This window comes from Schizophyllum commune, assembly GCF_000143185.2.
Source record: "Schizophyllum commune H4-8 unplaced genomic scaffold SCHCOscaffold_2, whole genome shotgun sequence".
Lineage (NCBI taxonomy): Eukaryota > Fungi > Basidiomycota > Agaricomycetes > Agaricales > Schizophyllaceae > Schizophyllum > Schizophyllum commune.
Genome location: NW_026089539.1, coordinates 132,152 through 146,328, shown reverse-complemented (window position 1 = coordinate 146,328; position 14,177 = coordinate 132,152). Strand labels below are relative to the sequence as shown.

The 14,177-nt window shown below is 56.9% G+C and overlaps 6 protein-coding genes and 1 non-coding gene across 7 annotated transcripts; 4 read left to right on the top strand and 3 right to left on the bottom strand.

Annotated features, from left to right (window-relative positions):
* The first annotated feature begins 25 nt into the window (after nt 1-25).
* Nucleotides 26-1,979, top strand: SCHCODRAFT_02609075 (uncharacterized protein). Its single transcript, XM_003037648.3, has 4 exons — nt 26-288; nt 343-1,435; nt 1,492-1,799; nt 1,853-1,979. Exons 1-4 carry the CDS (start codon nt 38-40, stop codon nt 1,875-1,877), a joined length of 1,677 nt encoding a protein of 558 aa, XP_003037694.1. The 5' UTR covers nt 26-37; the 3' UTR covers nt 1,878-1,979.
* Nucleotides 1,980-2,064: 85 nt separating this feature from the next.
* SCHCODRAFT_t45 lies at nt 2,065-2,146 on the top strand. Its single transcript has one exon. It is a non-coding gene; the product is annotated as a tRNA-Ser (tRNA).
* Nucleotides 2,147-2,647: 501 nt separating this feature from the next.
* Nucleotides 2,648-4,201, bottom strand: SCHCODRAFT_02609073 (uncharacterized protein). The gene is made up of 3 exons (XM_003038979.3): nt 3,967-4,201; nt 2,970-3,865; nt 2,648-2,916 (listed from the first exon to the last, which is right to left on the bottom strand). The coding sequence occupies exons 1-3, from the start codon at nt 4,094-4,096 to the stop codon at nt 2,737-2,739; spliced, it is 1,206 nt and encodes a 401-aa protein (XP_003039025.1). The 5' UTR covers nt 4,097-4,201; the 3' UTR covers nt 2,648-2,736.
* Nucleotides 4,202-5,094: 893 nt separating this feature from the next.
* Nucleotides 5,095-6,590, top strand: SCHCODRAFT_01113220 (uncharacterized protein). Its single transcript, XM_003037649.2, has 4 exons — nt 5,095-5,489; nt 5,539-5,672; nt 5,723-5,861; nt 5,912-6,590. Exons 1-4 carry the CDS (start codon nt 5,136-5,138, stop codon nt 6,428-6,430), a joined length of 1,146 nt encoding a protein of 381 aa, XP_003037695.1. The 5' UTR covers nt 5,095-5,135; the 3' UTR covers nt 6,431-6,590.
* SCHCODRAFT_01140290 (uncharacterized protein) lies at nt 6,488-8,536 on the bottom strand. Its single transcript, XM_003038980.3, has 4 exons — nt 8,286-8,536; nt 7,186-8,230; nt 6,758-7,134; nt 6,488-6,706 (listed from the first exon to the last, which is right to left on the bottom strand). The coding sequence occupies exons 1-4, from the start codon at nt 8,495-8,497 to the stop codon at nt 6,685-6,687; spliced, it is 1,656 nt and encodes a 551-aa protein (XP_003039026.1). The 5' UTR covers nt 8,498-8,536; the 3' UTR covers nt 6,488-6,684.
* A 479-nt stretch (nt 8,537-9,015) lies between these two features.
* Nucleotides 9,016-10,365, top strand: SCHCODRAFT_02696048 (uncharacterized protein; the record flags this gene model as incomplete). The annotated part of the gene is made up of 1 exon (XM_003037650.1): nt 9,016-10,365. One exon carries the CDS (start codon nt 9,016-9,018, stop codon nt 10,363-10,365), a length of 1,350 nt encoding a protein of 449 aa, XP_003037696.1.
* Nucleotides 10,366-11,026: 661 nt separating this feature from the next.
* Nucleotides 11,027-13,445, bottom strand: SCHCODRAFT_01338362 (uncharacterized protein; the record flags this gene model as incomplete). The annotated part of the gene is made up of 10 exons (XM_050341469.1): nt 11,027-11,315; nt 11,368-11,678; nt 11,728-11,972; nt 12,027-12,061; nt 12,110-12,480; nt 12,534-12,722; nt 12,828-12,888; nt 12,940-12,968; nt 13,026-13,302; nt 13,353-13,445. The coding sequence occupies 10 exons, from the start codon at nt 13,443-13,445 to the stop codon at nt 11,205-11,207; spliced, it is 1,722 nt and encodes a 573-aa protein (XP_050201949.1). The 3' UTR covers nt 11,027-11,204.
* Nucleotides 13,446-14,177: the final 732 nt, after the last annotated feature.

Sequence of the window (14,177 nt, the reverse complement as noted above, 5' to 3'; positions counted from 1 at the left end):
GTATCTCTCGTCCTCCTACCATCATCTGTCCCTTAACATGAGCAGCAAATCTGCCAAGTTGAAAGACCTTGTCCATCGTACCCGAAGGAAAGCTCGTCACGTCGATATAATATCGACTATCCCGACGTTTTTCATCTTACGCATTACCTATTTTCTGACCGCGAGCGATATCGCCGCACTATCGTCAACTTGCAAAGGCCTTCGTTTCGCCGTCGTTCCCGTTCTTTTCTCCCACTGCTGGTGGAAGAAGCGAAGGGGGCCTCCCAGCAACTTATGGCCCTTCATCAGGTAGGTCCGATACGCCATCGTACATTTCCTATTCCCCTTCTGACTACACGATAGGCATCTTCACGTTCATGCTGAAAGGCTTGAACCTCGTCGCGAATTCCTCCGTGATCTCAGTCAGGTCACATCTTTGCACGTATCCGGCGAGACCATCACGTCCGGCCTTGCCTCTATCTTGACCGCTGCCTCCAACCTCGACACTCTCGATCTTTCGTGTATGTCTTGGCGTGGACCCTCGTCCCCTATCGGATGTGGAAATCGGAACATTTGGCCTGACCATAAGCTCATTCCCGCCTTTCCTGAATTATCATCTCGTCCAACCAAAGTCATATTTTGCTCGAAGCTCGGACCTGACTACAGACGTCCACACGGACGGGATTTCTATCAACCGCGGATGCTTGCGCAGCGATTGACCTTCGCGACATTATTGCACCAGCTCGACGTTTCGCGCGTCGAATACCTCGAAGTTGGCTTGGAGGCGCTCTGCCTGCCGTGCGCTGTTGCGTATACGTGGTCGTCCCTGCGCACGCTCGTGCTCACGGGGTTCTGGATCCAAGACCCCGTAGCGCTTGAGGACAGAAGAGTGCGTACGCCTCCGTGGATATACGAACACATCCATCTGGGAACGCTGATCGCTTCAGCACCCCGCTTGCGCGTCCTACGCGTGCAGTGGCGCCGAGCAGACGATTGGTGCTCAGAGAGTGATGACTGGCCACGCCCTGCTCTGTTGTGGCCTGCAGACGAGGAACCCGACGTACCCTTGATGTCGCTCAGGGAGCTGACTCTGCATAATGCGGCCCCAGCGGATGGCATCTTCCGGCGTCTGCCCCCGAACCTGCGCACTTTGTCGCTGTTAGAATGGCCACACTCTGGCTTTGCCACTAGTGCCCGTGGGCTGTGGCACTTCGAGACGTATGACTTCGATGAGGACTCTCTCGATGATCCTCCGAGTATCATCATGACTGGAAGAAGGCTGATGAAAGTTCTTGCCATTGTCCCTCTGCCCCGCCTACGCGAGCTACGTATTTCGTTCTATGGACTGGAAGATATGCGACTTTTTGACCATATTGCAACTGCATTCCCGCGGCTGCGCGTGCTCGAGATTCACGCAGAGACAAGCAAAGACTGTCTATGGAGAAAGGAGCGCCTGGTAAGCTCAGCAGCTCATATGAAAGGCCTCCAGCTGACTTGGACTATGTTGAACAGGCGGCCTTTGCGAAAGCGCTGGCGCCCTTGAGCCATCTACGCATCCTCCGTATCAATGCGTTTCGGGATGTGGTCGAGGACGACCCACCTCCTAGGAACCCAGACGCAGGAATTTCGGGGGAAGATATTATCTCAGCCTTATTTGGACCTCTTCACTCGGTCAGAGAGCTATGGCTACCCTATTCTTTCACCAAGGGTATCAAGTTTCACTCCGCCAGACGAGGATGGGAAGATCCCTTGAGCGTTCGGCGCGATGAGAAAGGGGGTGTATGGCTCGAGCCGATGGTGGGCTCTACAGAAGATCCTAGGTCAGTAAATCCTTGTTTGTATTGCTATTGAGATTGACTGAGCTCGGTCCTAGGTTGGAGGAAGATGACGACGAGTAGGGCTGGGAAACTTGGAGAGAGTGAAAGGAATGCCTCAAATACATCTAAGCCTAATTCTGCTGTATGAAAGAGCTCTCTACATCATTTCATCGGTGATAAGGAATGCCTTGCCTTGAATGGAGGCCGTTGATCAGAGGTCACAGTCCTCCCTCGGCGCCGACCGAGCTCCTCCAGAGTGCTTCTTCAAGGCACTATGGCGGAGTGGTTAACGCGAGAGATTAGAAATCTCTTCCTCTTCGAGGGCGCAGGTTCGAATCCTGCTGGTGTCGGCTCTTTTTGGCCCAATTTGCAGCTCATTCGGGTGAGGGGATCGATGGAAGATCGGGGAAGAGGTACGAGGAGGAGGGGTGGGGTGCAATGGCATATTCTCGCAGATTTTCATCTTGGTTGAGGTTGTAGTAGAGCTCTACATGCTCTCTGACATCCAAAGTTGCTATATTTGAGCTTACAGACGGGTAGAATGCATGTGGCCTGCGCGGTACGCTCCGAAGCGGCACATCTGCTCTGAGGCTTCGACATTGTTATACACCGCTTTGTCCATGTTCCCACCTTCGACAGAGGTCCGTAGCTTCTCTCTACTATCTCTCGTGCATGCGGCCATACATACAAGCGACGGAAGACACAGTGGTCGCTTGCAGCGTGCGTAAGGATCTGATGTATATTTACCGGCAACTGCCGGGCGTGTCACGGTTAATATTTTACCTTCTGCCACGTGCTCCGTAGTTGGCACGTTCCATCTCCAGAGGCATTTGCTCGGTATGAGCGCTACCGCAAAGGAAGTCTGAAGAGATATAGGGTGTAGGCAGCATCACTATTATTACACACAAGATATGTCCCTGGAAGCACTAGTAGCCTACACTCATGCCATCCACCCAGCGAGGACGACCAAGAACGCGAGCCCCATGACTAGGAAGGCTACGTCGTCTAGTACTAGTCCGCCCATTTGCAGGTACTTCATCCCGTGCACGATGGTGCTTGAGAGCGCGGGTGGTAGATGGGGCAGCGCTAATTGTAGCAGCGCAGGTGGGCGCACGTCGTCCTGGAAGTCGAGTCAGCCGCGATTCGCAGGTGGACAGAGATGAAACCACTCACAGTACGGCTCAAGATTCTGAATGAGTGCAAGAGCATCTCCAGTACGAGGAACGCGTATATGAAGGGCTGCACGCCGACAGTCGCTTCCCAGACACCTACTTCCGGCGCACGGCGCGCGAGCTGAGCCCACGGCCACCACCCGATGCCGCCGCGTCGCCACTTCGACGGGTCCCAAGCAATCCACGCGCCCGTGTTCGCCCACGTACTCGGGTCAGCCCAGCTTGACCAGCCGTCGGAGAGGCCGCCGAAGCCCCCGCCACCAAATGGCGCATCATCGGCCACTACACCCGTCGGCCTCAAGAACACGAAGTACGCGAGGAGTGCCCACACGGCAACTGCGTGGATGAGGGGCAGCGCGCGCTGGAGACGCGTAGGAGGCTTGCGCGGCGTTTGCTGCTGCTGGCCGAGCTGAGGGCCCGCAGCTGCAGCGGCGGCGGACGGGTCGAAGCCCATTTGCGACATCATCGCCAGGAGGGGGTTGTCCGCCAGACCCTCCATGCCCGCGCCGGGCGCACCACCGCCAGCCATGCTCATGAGCGCCGCGAGGGGATTGTCCTGCGGCGGGGCGGACGGGGAGCGCGCAGAGTGCGCTCGAGGATTGGCATTGGCGCTGTCCGAGGCGGAGCGCGCGCTTGTCGAGTTGGTCGAGGCTGGGGGCGGGCCGAGGCCGGGGCCGCCGGCACCGGCCATGAGGGCCTGCATGAAGCGGGATTGCTCTTCTTGGGACCAAACATTGGGGTCTGGGGGCGCTGGGGACGCGGCAGCCGCAGGGGCTGGGGAGGGTGAGGTGAAGGGGCTCGGTGAGGAGTCACGGAAAGGGGTGGTTCCGCGGGATGGGGGCGGCATAGAGCTGTCTTCGCCCATAAATTGGGACCGCATAGGGTGGAGGGGACGGTCTAGAGACTTTGATTAGCTGACCGTCGAGGCATGCGTACTTTGAAAGGAGGCAGTATGTAAAGGGTACGAGGTTGTGGCGAGAGCATTTTGAGGGACGTACCTTCTTTGAGATACGCAGCGCCCTCTCCGTGAGCGGTTGTCTTAAGTTTTGAGAGACGGTCACTGCCGCGAGAGAGGATAGCGCGCCGCCTGGCTTCGGCGCGCTCTGCGGCGCTTGGGGAGGAGGCCATTGTTTGTCGCGATAAAGATGATGCGGGGGCTAGTCGCCGAGGAAATGTCGTATGTACTCGCTTGCGTTGGAGAACCCAGGACGACCTTGAACGTAGACGTGTCCGGTCAAGAAGAGAACAAGGGAATGGGGAGGCGGACACGCGTCGGTAAAGAACGCCACGTGCACGACGCGTTGGCGATCGCAATACCGATCGTGTGGCAACGCCGCTTGTCTTCGACGTCCATGTCCTCGGTGCTGGATTCGGATTCCAGCGAGACTGGAAAATATACTGCCATGAATACCGAACCCTGCTTCTGCTCTCCGTACTTTGACTTTGGTATCTTGAGCTGCTGCCATCTACCCAGTCGTCCTCACGTTCGACAGTATTGAGGCTCCTCCCAGCGCTCGGATCTTGAAATTCACGAGGACTACTACGAACATGCCTGACAATCAAGCATGGCTCTGCTTCAATCTGGCATACGGCGGAGAAAGGCCCTTGTCGCGAATTCCGGCGGTATGATTGCCTCCGCTTCATCAGCTGGCAGACGGTGCGCGGGAGAAGCACGTCTCCGTTCCCCATCCTATGCACTCTGCTGATTGCCAATGAATTGAGCTGCTTCTTATTCCTCATGCTGCCCCGGGCATTATACATCTCGGACATCGATGTCTGACTGCACGACATTGTCCGCAGGAAGAAGGATCATATGGGTCCTCCTGACAAGACACGCATAGCCTGGTCACTCAATTATGCCCTAGGAGGCATGCTTTCTTTTATTTGCCGATGAGAGGCTATCATGTCCGCCGATCGCCTTTCAAGCTATATAGCTCAGCGTCGCGTCATCACCATCCTTCGTCTCGTTTTCTACTCAATCCTCCACAGGCTATCTCTACATCTCGCCATGTCCGACATTCCTGAAAGCACTAGTGCCGGTCGTCTGCGCGGCCAGACAACATCCGTCGTGCCCGAGGGCGTCCCCGCCTTACTCGAAGTCGACACCGGACGCCCGCGCGGCGCGTCAGCACCCACCCCGCCTAGTCTCAACAAGTCCCCATCCTTCATGAACCGCCTCAGTAGTCCGTTCGCAAAATCCAAACGCGACACCCCTCCGTCCTCGCCGAAGACCACCGCGCCGCCCACGCCCAGCGCTCTGTGCCCGTCCGAAAGCGAGGCCTCGCTCTCCGATTGTCCCAAGGACTTGGAGACCCTCCCGCCCAAGAAGAAAAGCCCATTCTTCCGTTCGACGCAGGCCAGCGTTGAGCGAGCACTGGACAGACTGCTCGAGTACGGCCCCGGCTTTGCCAAAACTGCCCTCGTCTTGTCTCCGGAGCTTCTGAAGGTTGTCCCGGTACCGGGCGTCGCAGAGATGGCGCGCACGCTCGTTAGCATCTGGCAGGAAACACAGCGCCTTGATGTCAGTCGATCTACTACTTTCATCTTTGGATCCTTCTTACATTCCTCAGATCAACCGCGACGCGTGCTATAACCTCGTCGTGGGTTGCGCCGGCTTCCTCACGACTATACGCCAGCAGGTCGACCAAATATCGGACCCGAGAGGCGCTGCCATCCTCGATGGTGCTGTCCAGGAGATCATAAAGTGCGGTGCAATCCCTCAATCCTAGGTCTTCGCTGACTTTCTATCCATAGAAAATTCGACGCCATCCAAGCATACCTCATCGAGATCAATAACTACTCAAGCTTCAGGGCCTTCGCTGAACGCGATAGAATCGCGCGTCGCATCAACGAGCTGAGAAATGATCTGCATCAGGCCAATTTGGGATTCAACGTACGCACGACAGTGTCACTGATATCTTATCCCCCCTGACGTTTATGCAGAACACCGTGCAAGTCTCCATGATATCGCACATTCAGGGCCTGACCACGGCATGCGGCATCGTACCCATGTCGACTTCCAGATCTGCGCAGTCTGTGCGTAGCGAGCTCGACAAGGGCCTCAGCCAGTCCGACTCGTGCCTCCGCGGCATGGGCATGACGCCGTCGCCGTCGAGCGACTCGGTCGGCGACGCCGCACCCAACAAGCAGCCAGCCCTGAACATCTCCTTCGCCGCCGCCGGCTGGTCCGACGGCGCGCTCCCGACGCGCGTCACGGACGCGAAGCAGACGTACACATCCATGACGCTGTCGCCCAACCAGATCGAGCGCGTACTTACCCGGCTGCGCGCGCCGGTGGAGGTGGGCGGGGCGGGTTATAACGAGGAGCAGATCTGTCGGGAGCTGGCGGAGTTGAGGTTGTTTATGTCGAGGGCGGGGAATATTCAGGGCAGGCTGTTGGCGTTGCTGGAGGAGGAGGGGTCGCAGATTCCGGGTGCGCTGAGAGCGTTGCAGTTGCTGTAGGCGGGGATGGGACGCACAGCGGCGTTCGAGCGAATGGCTTCACGGCCGTCTGGTTTCTGGACTTGAAGGAATGGATACTGCGCGAAAAAATACATACTATACCCTACTGTCTTTTTACAGGGAAATCGGGCCTCGTATACAATGCGTGTCGAATGCCTCCCCATCATCGCGGTTGACGCCACTCAAGTCGTTAACACATGGAACAGGTCGAATTACCCCACGAGGGCGACACGACCCGAAGCTGAAGCATAGCATCAGTAGCCGTCTTCGACCATTCTGCAGTAAGGGTCTTAGTATGAGCCTTGCATTCGAAAGCCAGGTACGCACTCAGTTAAGCCGGGTTGCAAACAAAGGCGCGCTAGGCTATTCTCCCGCGCGATTCTGTACACCTGCCATACGCGTCTCCATCTCCGCAAATCGGTCCTCACCATCGTCGGCAGCCAAAACTCGGATACACTCTCCAGCGGGCCGAACGCGCGCACGATGTCGTCGGTGCGGAGGCCGTTCATCCAGCGATGGTAGCGGACTTCGTGCATGCGCATTTCCATGAATTCCTCCGGGTCCTCGCCCTCGTCGGGCTCGCCCACGCAGCAGATGGACCAGTCTTCGTCGTCTTCGGGCGGTCCGGAGAGGACTTTGTTGAAGGTGCTGACCTTGAGGACGCGGAGGTTGGCGAGAGGGGCGAGTGTGCGGGCGAAGTCGATCTGGGGCGGGCGATGAGAATGAGAGGGGATGGGAACTGAAGGCATGCTCACCAATTCGTCAGGCGTCCAGAGACAGCCGGGGCCAATCTCTGCGTGTATCTCGAGCTCCTCAAGAAGCGGGAAGAGCGTCGCGATACGCTCGAAGAGTATCATGTCGGCGTGCAGGCGGAACGAGAGGCGGAGCTGGCGCAACTCAGGCATTGGCCTCGCCTCCAGGATGTCGATTAGCTCCTCGGCCGTGCGTATGCCGCGGATTTGGCGTGTCTCGGCCAGTAGATAATAGGCCAATGGCAATGTGTTGTGCAGGATATGTGGGTAGGCCATGAGGGATAACTTGCGCAAGGATGATGGCAGCTGGCGCAACAGTCCTTCTTCGAAAGCGGGGTTGCAGATGTCAAGCTCTTCGAGCTCTGGTATGGCTGTACCAGACGGCGGCGGAGGCTCGTCCGCGGGCCATGCGGTACAATGCGGATGCTGTCCTCTATGGCATCGACAGAGCATGCGCAGGACGCGCAGGCGAGGCGCAGTCACGAGCATCGTTCCGAGATGGACGTACGCGTGAGCGCGCATCTCTAGCTCGGTTTTGAAGTCTTCATAGGCGTCGTCGGGATGAAGACTGATCCCAGTGACCACGAGTGTGGTCAGCGACATCCAGGTGTACGCAGAGGCGAAGGGAAGGCTCAAAGCCTCCATGCCGACCTCGAGGGTTTCGACTTTAGAGACATCGATCTGATGGAGGAGACTCGAGAATGAGCGGCGCACTTGGGATGTCCTGCGTATGCATCTGTCGAGGAGGCGGAGAGGAGAAAGGTAATCAGGATGGTGGCGCGAGCAGAATTTGACCACCCGCGGTTTGCAGGATAATGGTGGAAAGTAGGATAGCGGGGGTAGTGTTAGGGCGCGAATGTCGCCTCCGATACCGCAGCACAATGCGGAGAAGTCCAGCGTCGTCAAGCTGTGCGCGGAAGTGAGAATCTTCACCAGCTCGTCTGAGATATAATCGCCCTCGACATGAAGTGAGGTTAGGCCGTCAAGGTCAAGAAAGAACCTTGACGCGTAAGCTGCCTGAAGACGCTCAGCGTGAACGTAGAGATGTCTGGGACCAATGTGGTCAGTGGATGATGAGCGGGTAGACTTGTAGGGACACGTACTTGATTAGAGACCATACACTTTTGGGAGGTTGCAAGTCGTCGTCCCAACGGCACGAGGCGAAAACGAGGGGGCGAAGAATTGCTCTGAGCGCAGTGCACGCTGACGATAACGCGATCAGATCCTGCCGAGACAGGTATTGCTTTGAGAAGTAGAGCAGTATGTCCTGGCTCAAATCAGCAAGCCCAGGAAAGACCCCGAACGTCGAGCTCATCGCGAGTGAGTCGTTGCGATCGTGGTCAGAGGCAAAAACGCACGTTGAAACGTCGTCAGTCTGGTTAAGAGTGACCGTGGGCGTGCAAGCTGACATACAGCCCTTTCGGGCCGTGGTAGTCTGAAGAATTTAGATACTACCAGTCGTGTACATGTCTATTACCGGGTTATTCTTCAGAAACTGAGGCGGAGTAGCTCGTGTGAGACTACGAGAGGGACAATTAGTGACAGAAGAATTTGAAAGGGATAATTAAACGTGACGGCGAGCGGGGCTGTGTGGGCGACAACCGGTGATTGCCGGCGTTGCCGCGCAATTTGTGGCGACAGGCACCGCGGTGCTTGCGTCCGGGGCGATCTCGCGTTCGAACGCTGATCGTGCAAGTACAGACTGCCTTTGTTCGTCGTCCTCGACAGTGAGCAAATCCCCCTTTGTCGCTGTGCACCGCGACGCGGACAAGCGAAATACTGACTGCGCCGCGCAGCCTGTCCGCCGCAGACCCACCCCTATCCTGCACCGCGATGGCCGCCGCGAGCGAAGTCGTCTTCACGAGACCACAAGCAATGGATATCGACGCACCTGGCAGCAAACCGCGCCTCTCCCCCCTTACAACCCCCACGGTCTCCGATGACCCTGAGAAAACCCCAGTCGCGCTCGCAGACAATACCCCACGTACAGAAGCTGCCGACGACCCGAACCGACTCTCTTTGCCTGGCAAGCGCGCGTCCGAGTCGACCGCGGACGACCGGCCAAGCAAGCGCGCCAGCCAGCTGTCCGGCGTGTCCGCAGCCTCACAGCCATCTTCGCCTGCGCTGCAACGCGCACATCAGTCCTCCCTTTCCGCCAGCCGCCCTGCCCCACCATCCCCGCGTCTTTCGCGTCGCGGCAGCACCACCGACAGACGGTCTAGCGGTACCGCCAGCCGTGCTTCTCGCTCCGCTGCCCCTGCACCCCTCACACCAGGCATCCACCGCTCCTCATCCCCCGCACCCCCACGTATTCGAGATTATGCCTATCCGCACGACGACCCGCGCCATGTGGGCACCGGTCTCGCGCCCCCTACGTCCTCCGCGCCAAATGACCTTGCCGAGGGTTACGTCCGCCTCTCCGGCGAGGGCGAACGGGAGCGCAAGCGCGGCAGCGGCTGGAGTAGCGATCATAGTACGGGCGACGGAGACAATAAAGGACCTTGGGGTGGCGATGAAGGCTGGGCTGGCCTTGGCTGGATGGGCCGCCTGAGCTGGCAGTTCAAGAACGCCAACGGGGGTGCCGGCGCCGCAGGTGGAGGCGAAGGCTCAGGCGGCGGTGGTGGCGGAGGTAGCCAGGGCCCTGCCCGCTACACGGACTCCGATGGCCGCATCGACCTCGACCGGGCTGCTGCACTCGATGACGACGTGGCTACAGAGCCCGACGTCGACTCTCCCGCTCGCTTCGGCTCTCATTCGCCCCACGCGCCAGAATTCGACGAGGACTCGCAGGCGTACGACGACAGCCGCGTCGACGGGACCGACGAGGAATCGTCGGTACCTGCGCCAGGCGTCTACCGCGCTGCATACTCTTTCGCCGCTGAAGGTCCCGCCGAGATGTCCGTGCGCACTGGCCAGCTCGTGCGCGTGATCGGAGGCGGCGATGCTGGATGGGCTATCGCTGTGCGTGGCTGGCATCCACGGGGGTCGGAAAAAGAGAAGCTGCAGCGGCGAGTGCAGGAACTCGGTCTCGCCGATACCGACGAAGAGGAGGCGGAGGAAGGGGCGGAAGACTTGGGGAAGGAAGACGTCGACAAGGAGGGGAAGGACGGCGAGCACGCACTCGTACCCGAGAGCTACCTCGAGCTCGTCCGCGCCGACGGGGATGAGGGCGGGAGCGCATAGCCGGTCTTTGCGCTCCTCCTCGCGCCTTCGGCACAGCGTCGGCTCAGGCCTCCAGCGAGTCGCTCTAGGAGTTCAGCGGATCGCTCTCGCACCCGCCATGTATCGCTGCTGATCACACTCACCGGACATTAGATAACTCAATACCCAACGGCCCTCAGCGCCGCCACGCTCTCCAGCATGTACAGATATTGTGTCTCTGCGCCGCGCATACAACGTCTCGTCGGCCTCGCGTACCGACTGCTGTATATATGGACCGCGTCCTGCGTACGTGTACTCACCCATATCTTCTTGTATCGTTGCTGTAGTATCCCGATTCACTGCCCTTGCTTTCGCCTGGGACGACTACTGTCTTTTCTCCCTTATGTGGATGCTCTCCTCATCACTCAAGTCAGAGCTCGCCCAGGTTTACTCACACGACAATCCGCTCTGACTTGACCGCTGTCCTTGCGTGTGCATGACATATCGAGCATCTCGAAAGCGGACTAACGCACACGACTCCTTTGCACGGGCTCTTTAAAAATTCAGTCAGAACGTACAATCTATTGGGGCCAGCAGGCTGGAAAGCAAGGCTCTGGCAGTCCGTCGCCTGGGAGTCAAGCGTCTTTCGTAACATGCTCATCGAAACTTTTAGTGCGGCTGACGGTGTCCGTTCAATCCTGAGGAGGATACAGTAGAGCATCACTTGTTAGGGCATTACCGACCGATGTAATTACATTCTGACACGTCTCGCTCTGCGCCAATCTCTGATAATAATGGGCCATATAAAGGGTCAAGGATCTCCGCAACCAAAAAAGACCATGCCAGCAAAGCTACACTGGACTTCATACGGCGACAGTGGATCAATAGACGTCGCGGCCTTGATCCCGACCACAGTAGCCGTAGGCCAAATGAACATACGCCGAAGTGGGAAGACAGTCATGGTATGACTGCCAAAGATAACGAAGAACGTTCTACGATGAAAATTCATCAATCGGCATGCATGCGACTGGTGTAGAGACATACCAGCCCAATCAGCGGCTTCAGGCCTTGCACTACAGGAGAGAAGGCGAGCAGATAATCACCGTTGTCCTCGGCTTCGCGGTACGTGACAATTTCATTCAGGGGAGCGATGGTTACTCTGTAATCCGCTCCATCGCTCGCTCTGAAAGCCATTGCCAGATGATACCTTTTGTCGATGGTGTCGGGTCGAACACAAAATGTGTCCTTGTCCTTGCTGAGCCGGAATCTTCTGCGAGGATGATACACGTGTGCAGGATGTTTACGGGCGGCAATCCATGCAAAGGCCGTTGGCGGGAGTATTGTCGTCTCGCTGCCTGTGAGAAAATTGAGTGCGAATAACCTGGATTGCGTGAAAGTTTTCACCATTGTCAAGGGTAACGAAGTCGTCAAGCTTCTCCCGCAATATAAATCTCTGCGTAACAATGTCCCAAAGGCATATCTCGCTTAGCCGCACAGTCCAGCCAGGCGCACCACTCGAACCAAGACGGACAGGGATTGGCGGGGTGTCTTCGCCAGAATGCAGACGGTATTCACTCGGATCTTGCGTGGAAAAGGCGGCAGGGGGCCAAATCTCGTTGTCGAGTATCCACATCCTAGGACAGACGGTGCTGGTGATAAGGTCAATAGCAACGGCAAATCAACAGATATATGACTTTACTCACCGCCGATATGAAGGGCTCAGAGCAAAAGACTTTCGCTTGAGGATATGTCAGTCATATACCTGGTTGTCGCATCGCTCACTAACTAATCGAGTAATTTTGTTCAAGCGGTAGAGCTGATTCATGAGGGTCTGTAGACGCAAACGCAATTTGGTATGTGCAAGCAGTGACGCGCTGAGAGTAGAGACTGACCGGACGGGCACCGCCCCTTGTCGCAGGGTTGATGTGACTCTCGAAGTCGCTGGATTTCTGTATGAGCGTGCATGATACGTCATGACGAGTGCGACATGCTTGGCCTGTGGCTCTAAGCCGATGAATCCATCGACATCTTCCTCCTTATCAAGTTCTTTGCTGATCCGTGTCGCTGCTTGCGAGCGAACGTTGGGCAAGAATATATCTCGAGATTGAGTTCTCATTTGCACGTCGATTATGAGCGGGGAGTCGATCTGAATATAATCTAGCCTGCCTTGAGTAAAAGGAAATTGCCAGATCCCGAGAGTATGAACGCACCGTAGTTCGACCCGTCAATGTATTCCATATCGAACATCGGTACCCTACGGGGATCGTATCGGCCCCCCCAGACGTTTACTCTGTGTGCTCCAGTGGGCTTGTGTCTCGAATGCTTCAGTATGCCTTTCCAATTCTTGGGCCCAACGGTGTACCCAGGATGAAGCGACCATCTGTTGTCCGCCTCGTCAGCTGCATATGTGTCTGTATCAGGCAGAAGCTCACAGTCCATCAGACCCTAGCGCCAGCGACGATGTGGATCAATGATGTGGGAAACACTATAATGGTCTAGCGTACCAAGGTCCAATGCTAGCCTCAAAAATGGCGGACGTCGCTCGGGTGAAGGGATATCAAAGGCCTATATGAAACGAGATGAGTAGACCATGCTCCGGAGGTCGAGTCCACGTACCATCATAAGAATGAGTCGCGTCGGAGAACCTATAGAAGCGGGTGAGTGGCTTGAACAGCTACCCGACTCGGACAGGGAGTACGTACCCGGGCCCATCGTGCCGAGATCCCAAACGCTTTCTTGCGTAGTCAATGGGGCACTGAAGCGGATATCTTGTAGTTTTGGATCACGCATACGTGAGCCAGATGGGCCGCCAACGGTAGCTGGAAAGGAAGGGATGGACATCGAGAAAGGATGTTGTGTTTTCATCGAGGGGCGACTGGAAGGTTGAGGACGATCATCCGAAGACTCCGCCCAGTCGACGTATGGAGTGGGTGGTTGAACACCCATACGGCGTGCTTGACGAGCATACGTCGCATTGAACTGATGAACATATCGGTGTGTCAACCTGGCAGATAGAGGATGGCACACACCGCGCGCAGAAGGTCAGCCGCCGTATACTTGACCCAATTATTATTGGTTGTGAGCAGGAAAGATTGTCCTGCTATGTTCGACTGTCCCTGCATGATCGTAGTTGATCAAGCAACTGAGTGAGATGGAGGTAGTGGTAGCGTTGGCACAACATGTAGCATATATATACGCACGCCACCCATGGCGCCGAAGCAATCAGCTAGCTGCTGTGGGCGCCTATGACAAGCGCCACGGCGTACCTTTGTCCCGCATAAGGGCCGCCCTAAGCGCTGCCGAAGCTATACGAAGACCATCAGCGCGTCTATTTGACTCCACCTGAGCTTGCTATCTCCAGTACTTACGACGGGATACCCCAATCAGTGGTAAGCGCTGGGAATTCCTTGGCGCTAGACGGTAAGGCGCAGGCGAAACAGTGTGGCGAGCGCCCAGGATGAGCCAATATTGTGGCGTGCAAAGAGTAGGATACACCTGTAATCAGATAGACGCTGGGAGCGGCTTTGAACTCGGGCGGAGCATACCTGGGGCAGTCAGCCTGATGAAGGGCACGAGAAGACACCCTCAGCGTCTAGCCTTAAGTGCGTGCATGATGGCGCAGCCGCGCAAGCATCTCCGGGAGTTCGATAAGGTTCGATAGGCAATGCCACGGTACTTCTACTACAGCAGCAGTTGAGGCCTGCTATTGATACGACATGCTATAGCAGGGGAAGGCGCCTGCGATCCGTCGCCTTGCCGTTGTCAATCTCAACGCAATATTACCGAAAGGAATGCAAGCAACGCACCTCACAAAAATTAGCCCGACAGATTTTGTGGGAGCACAGTTTGTATCC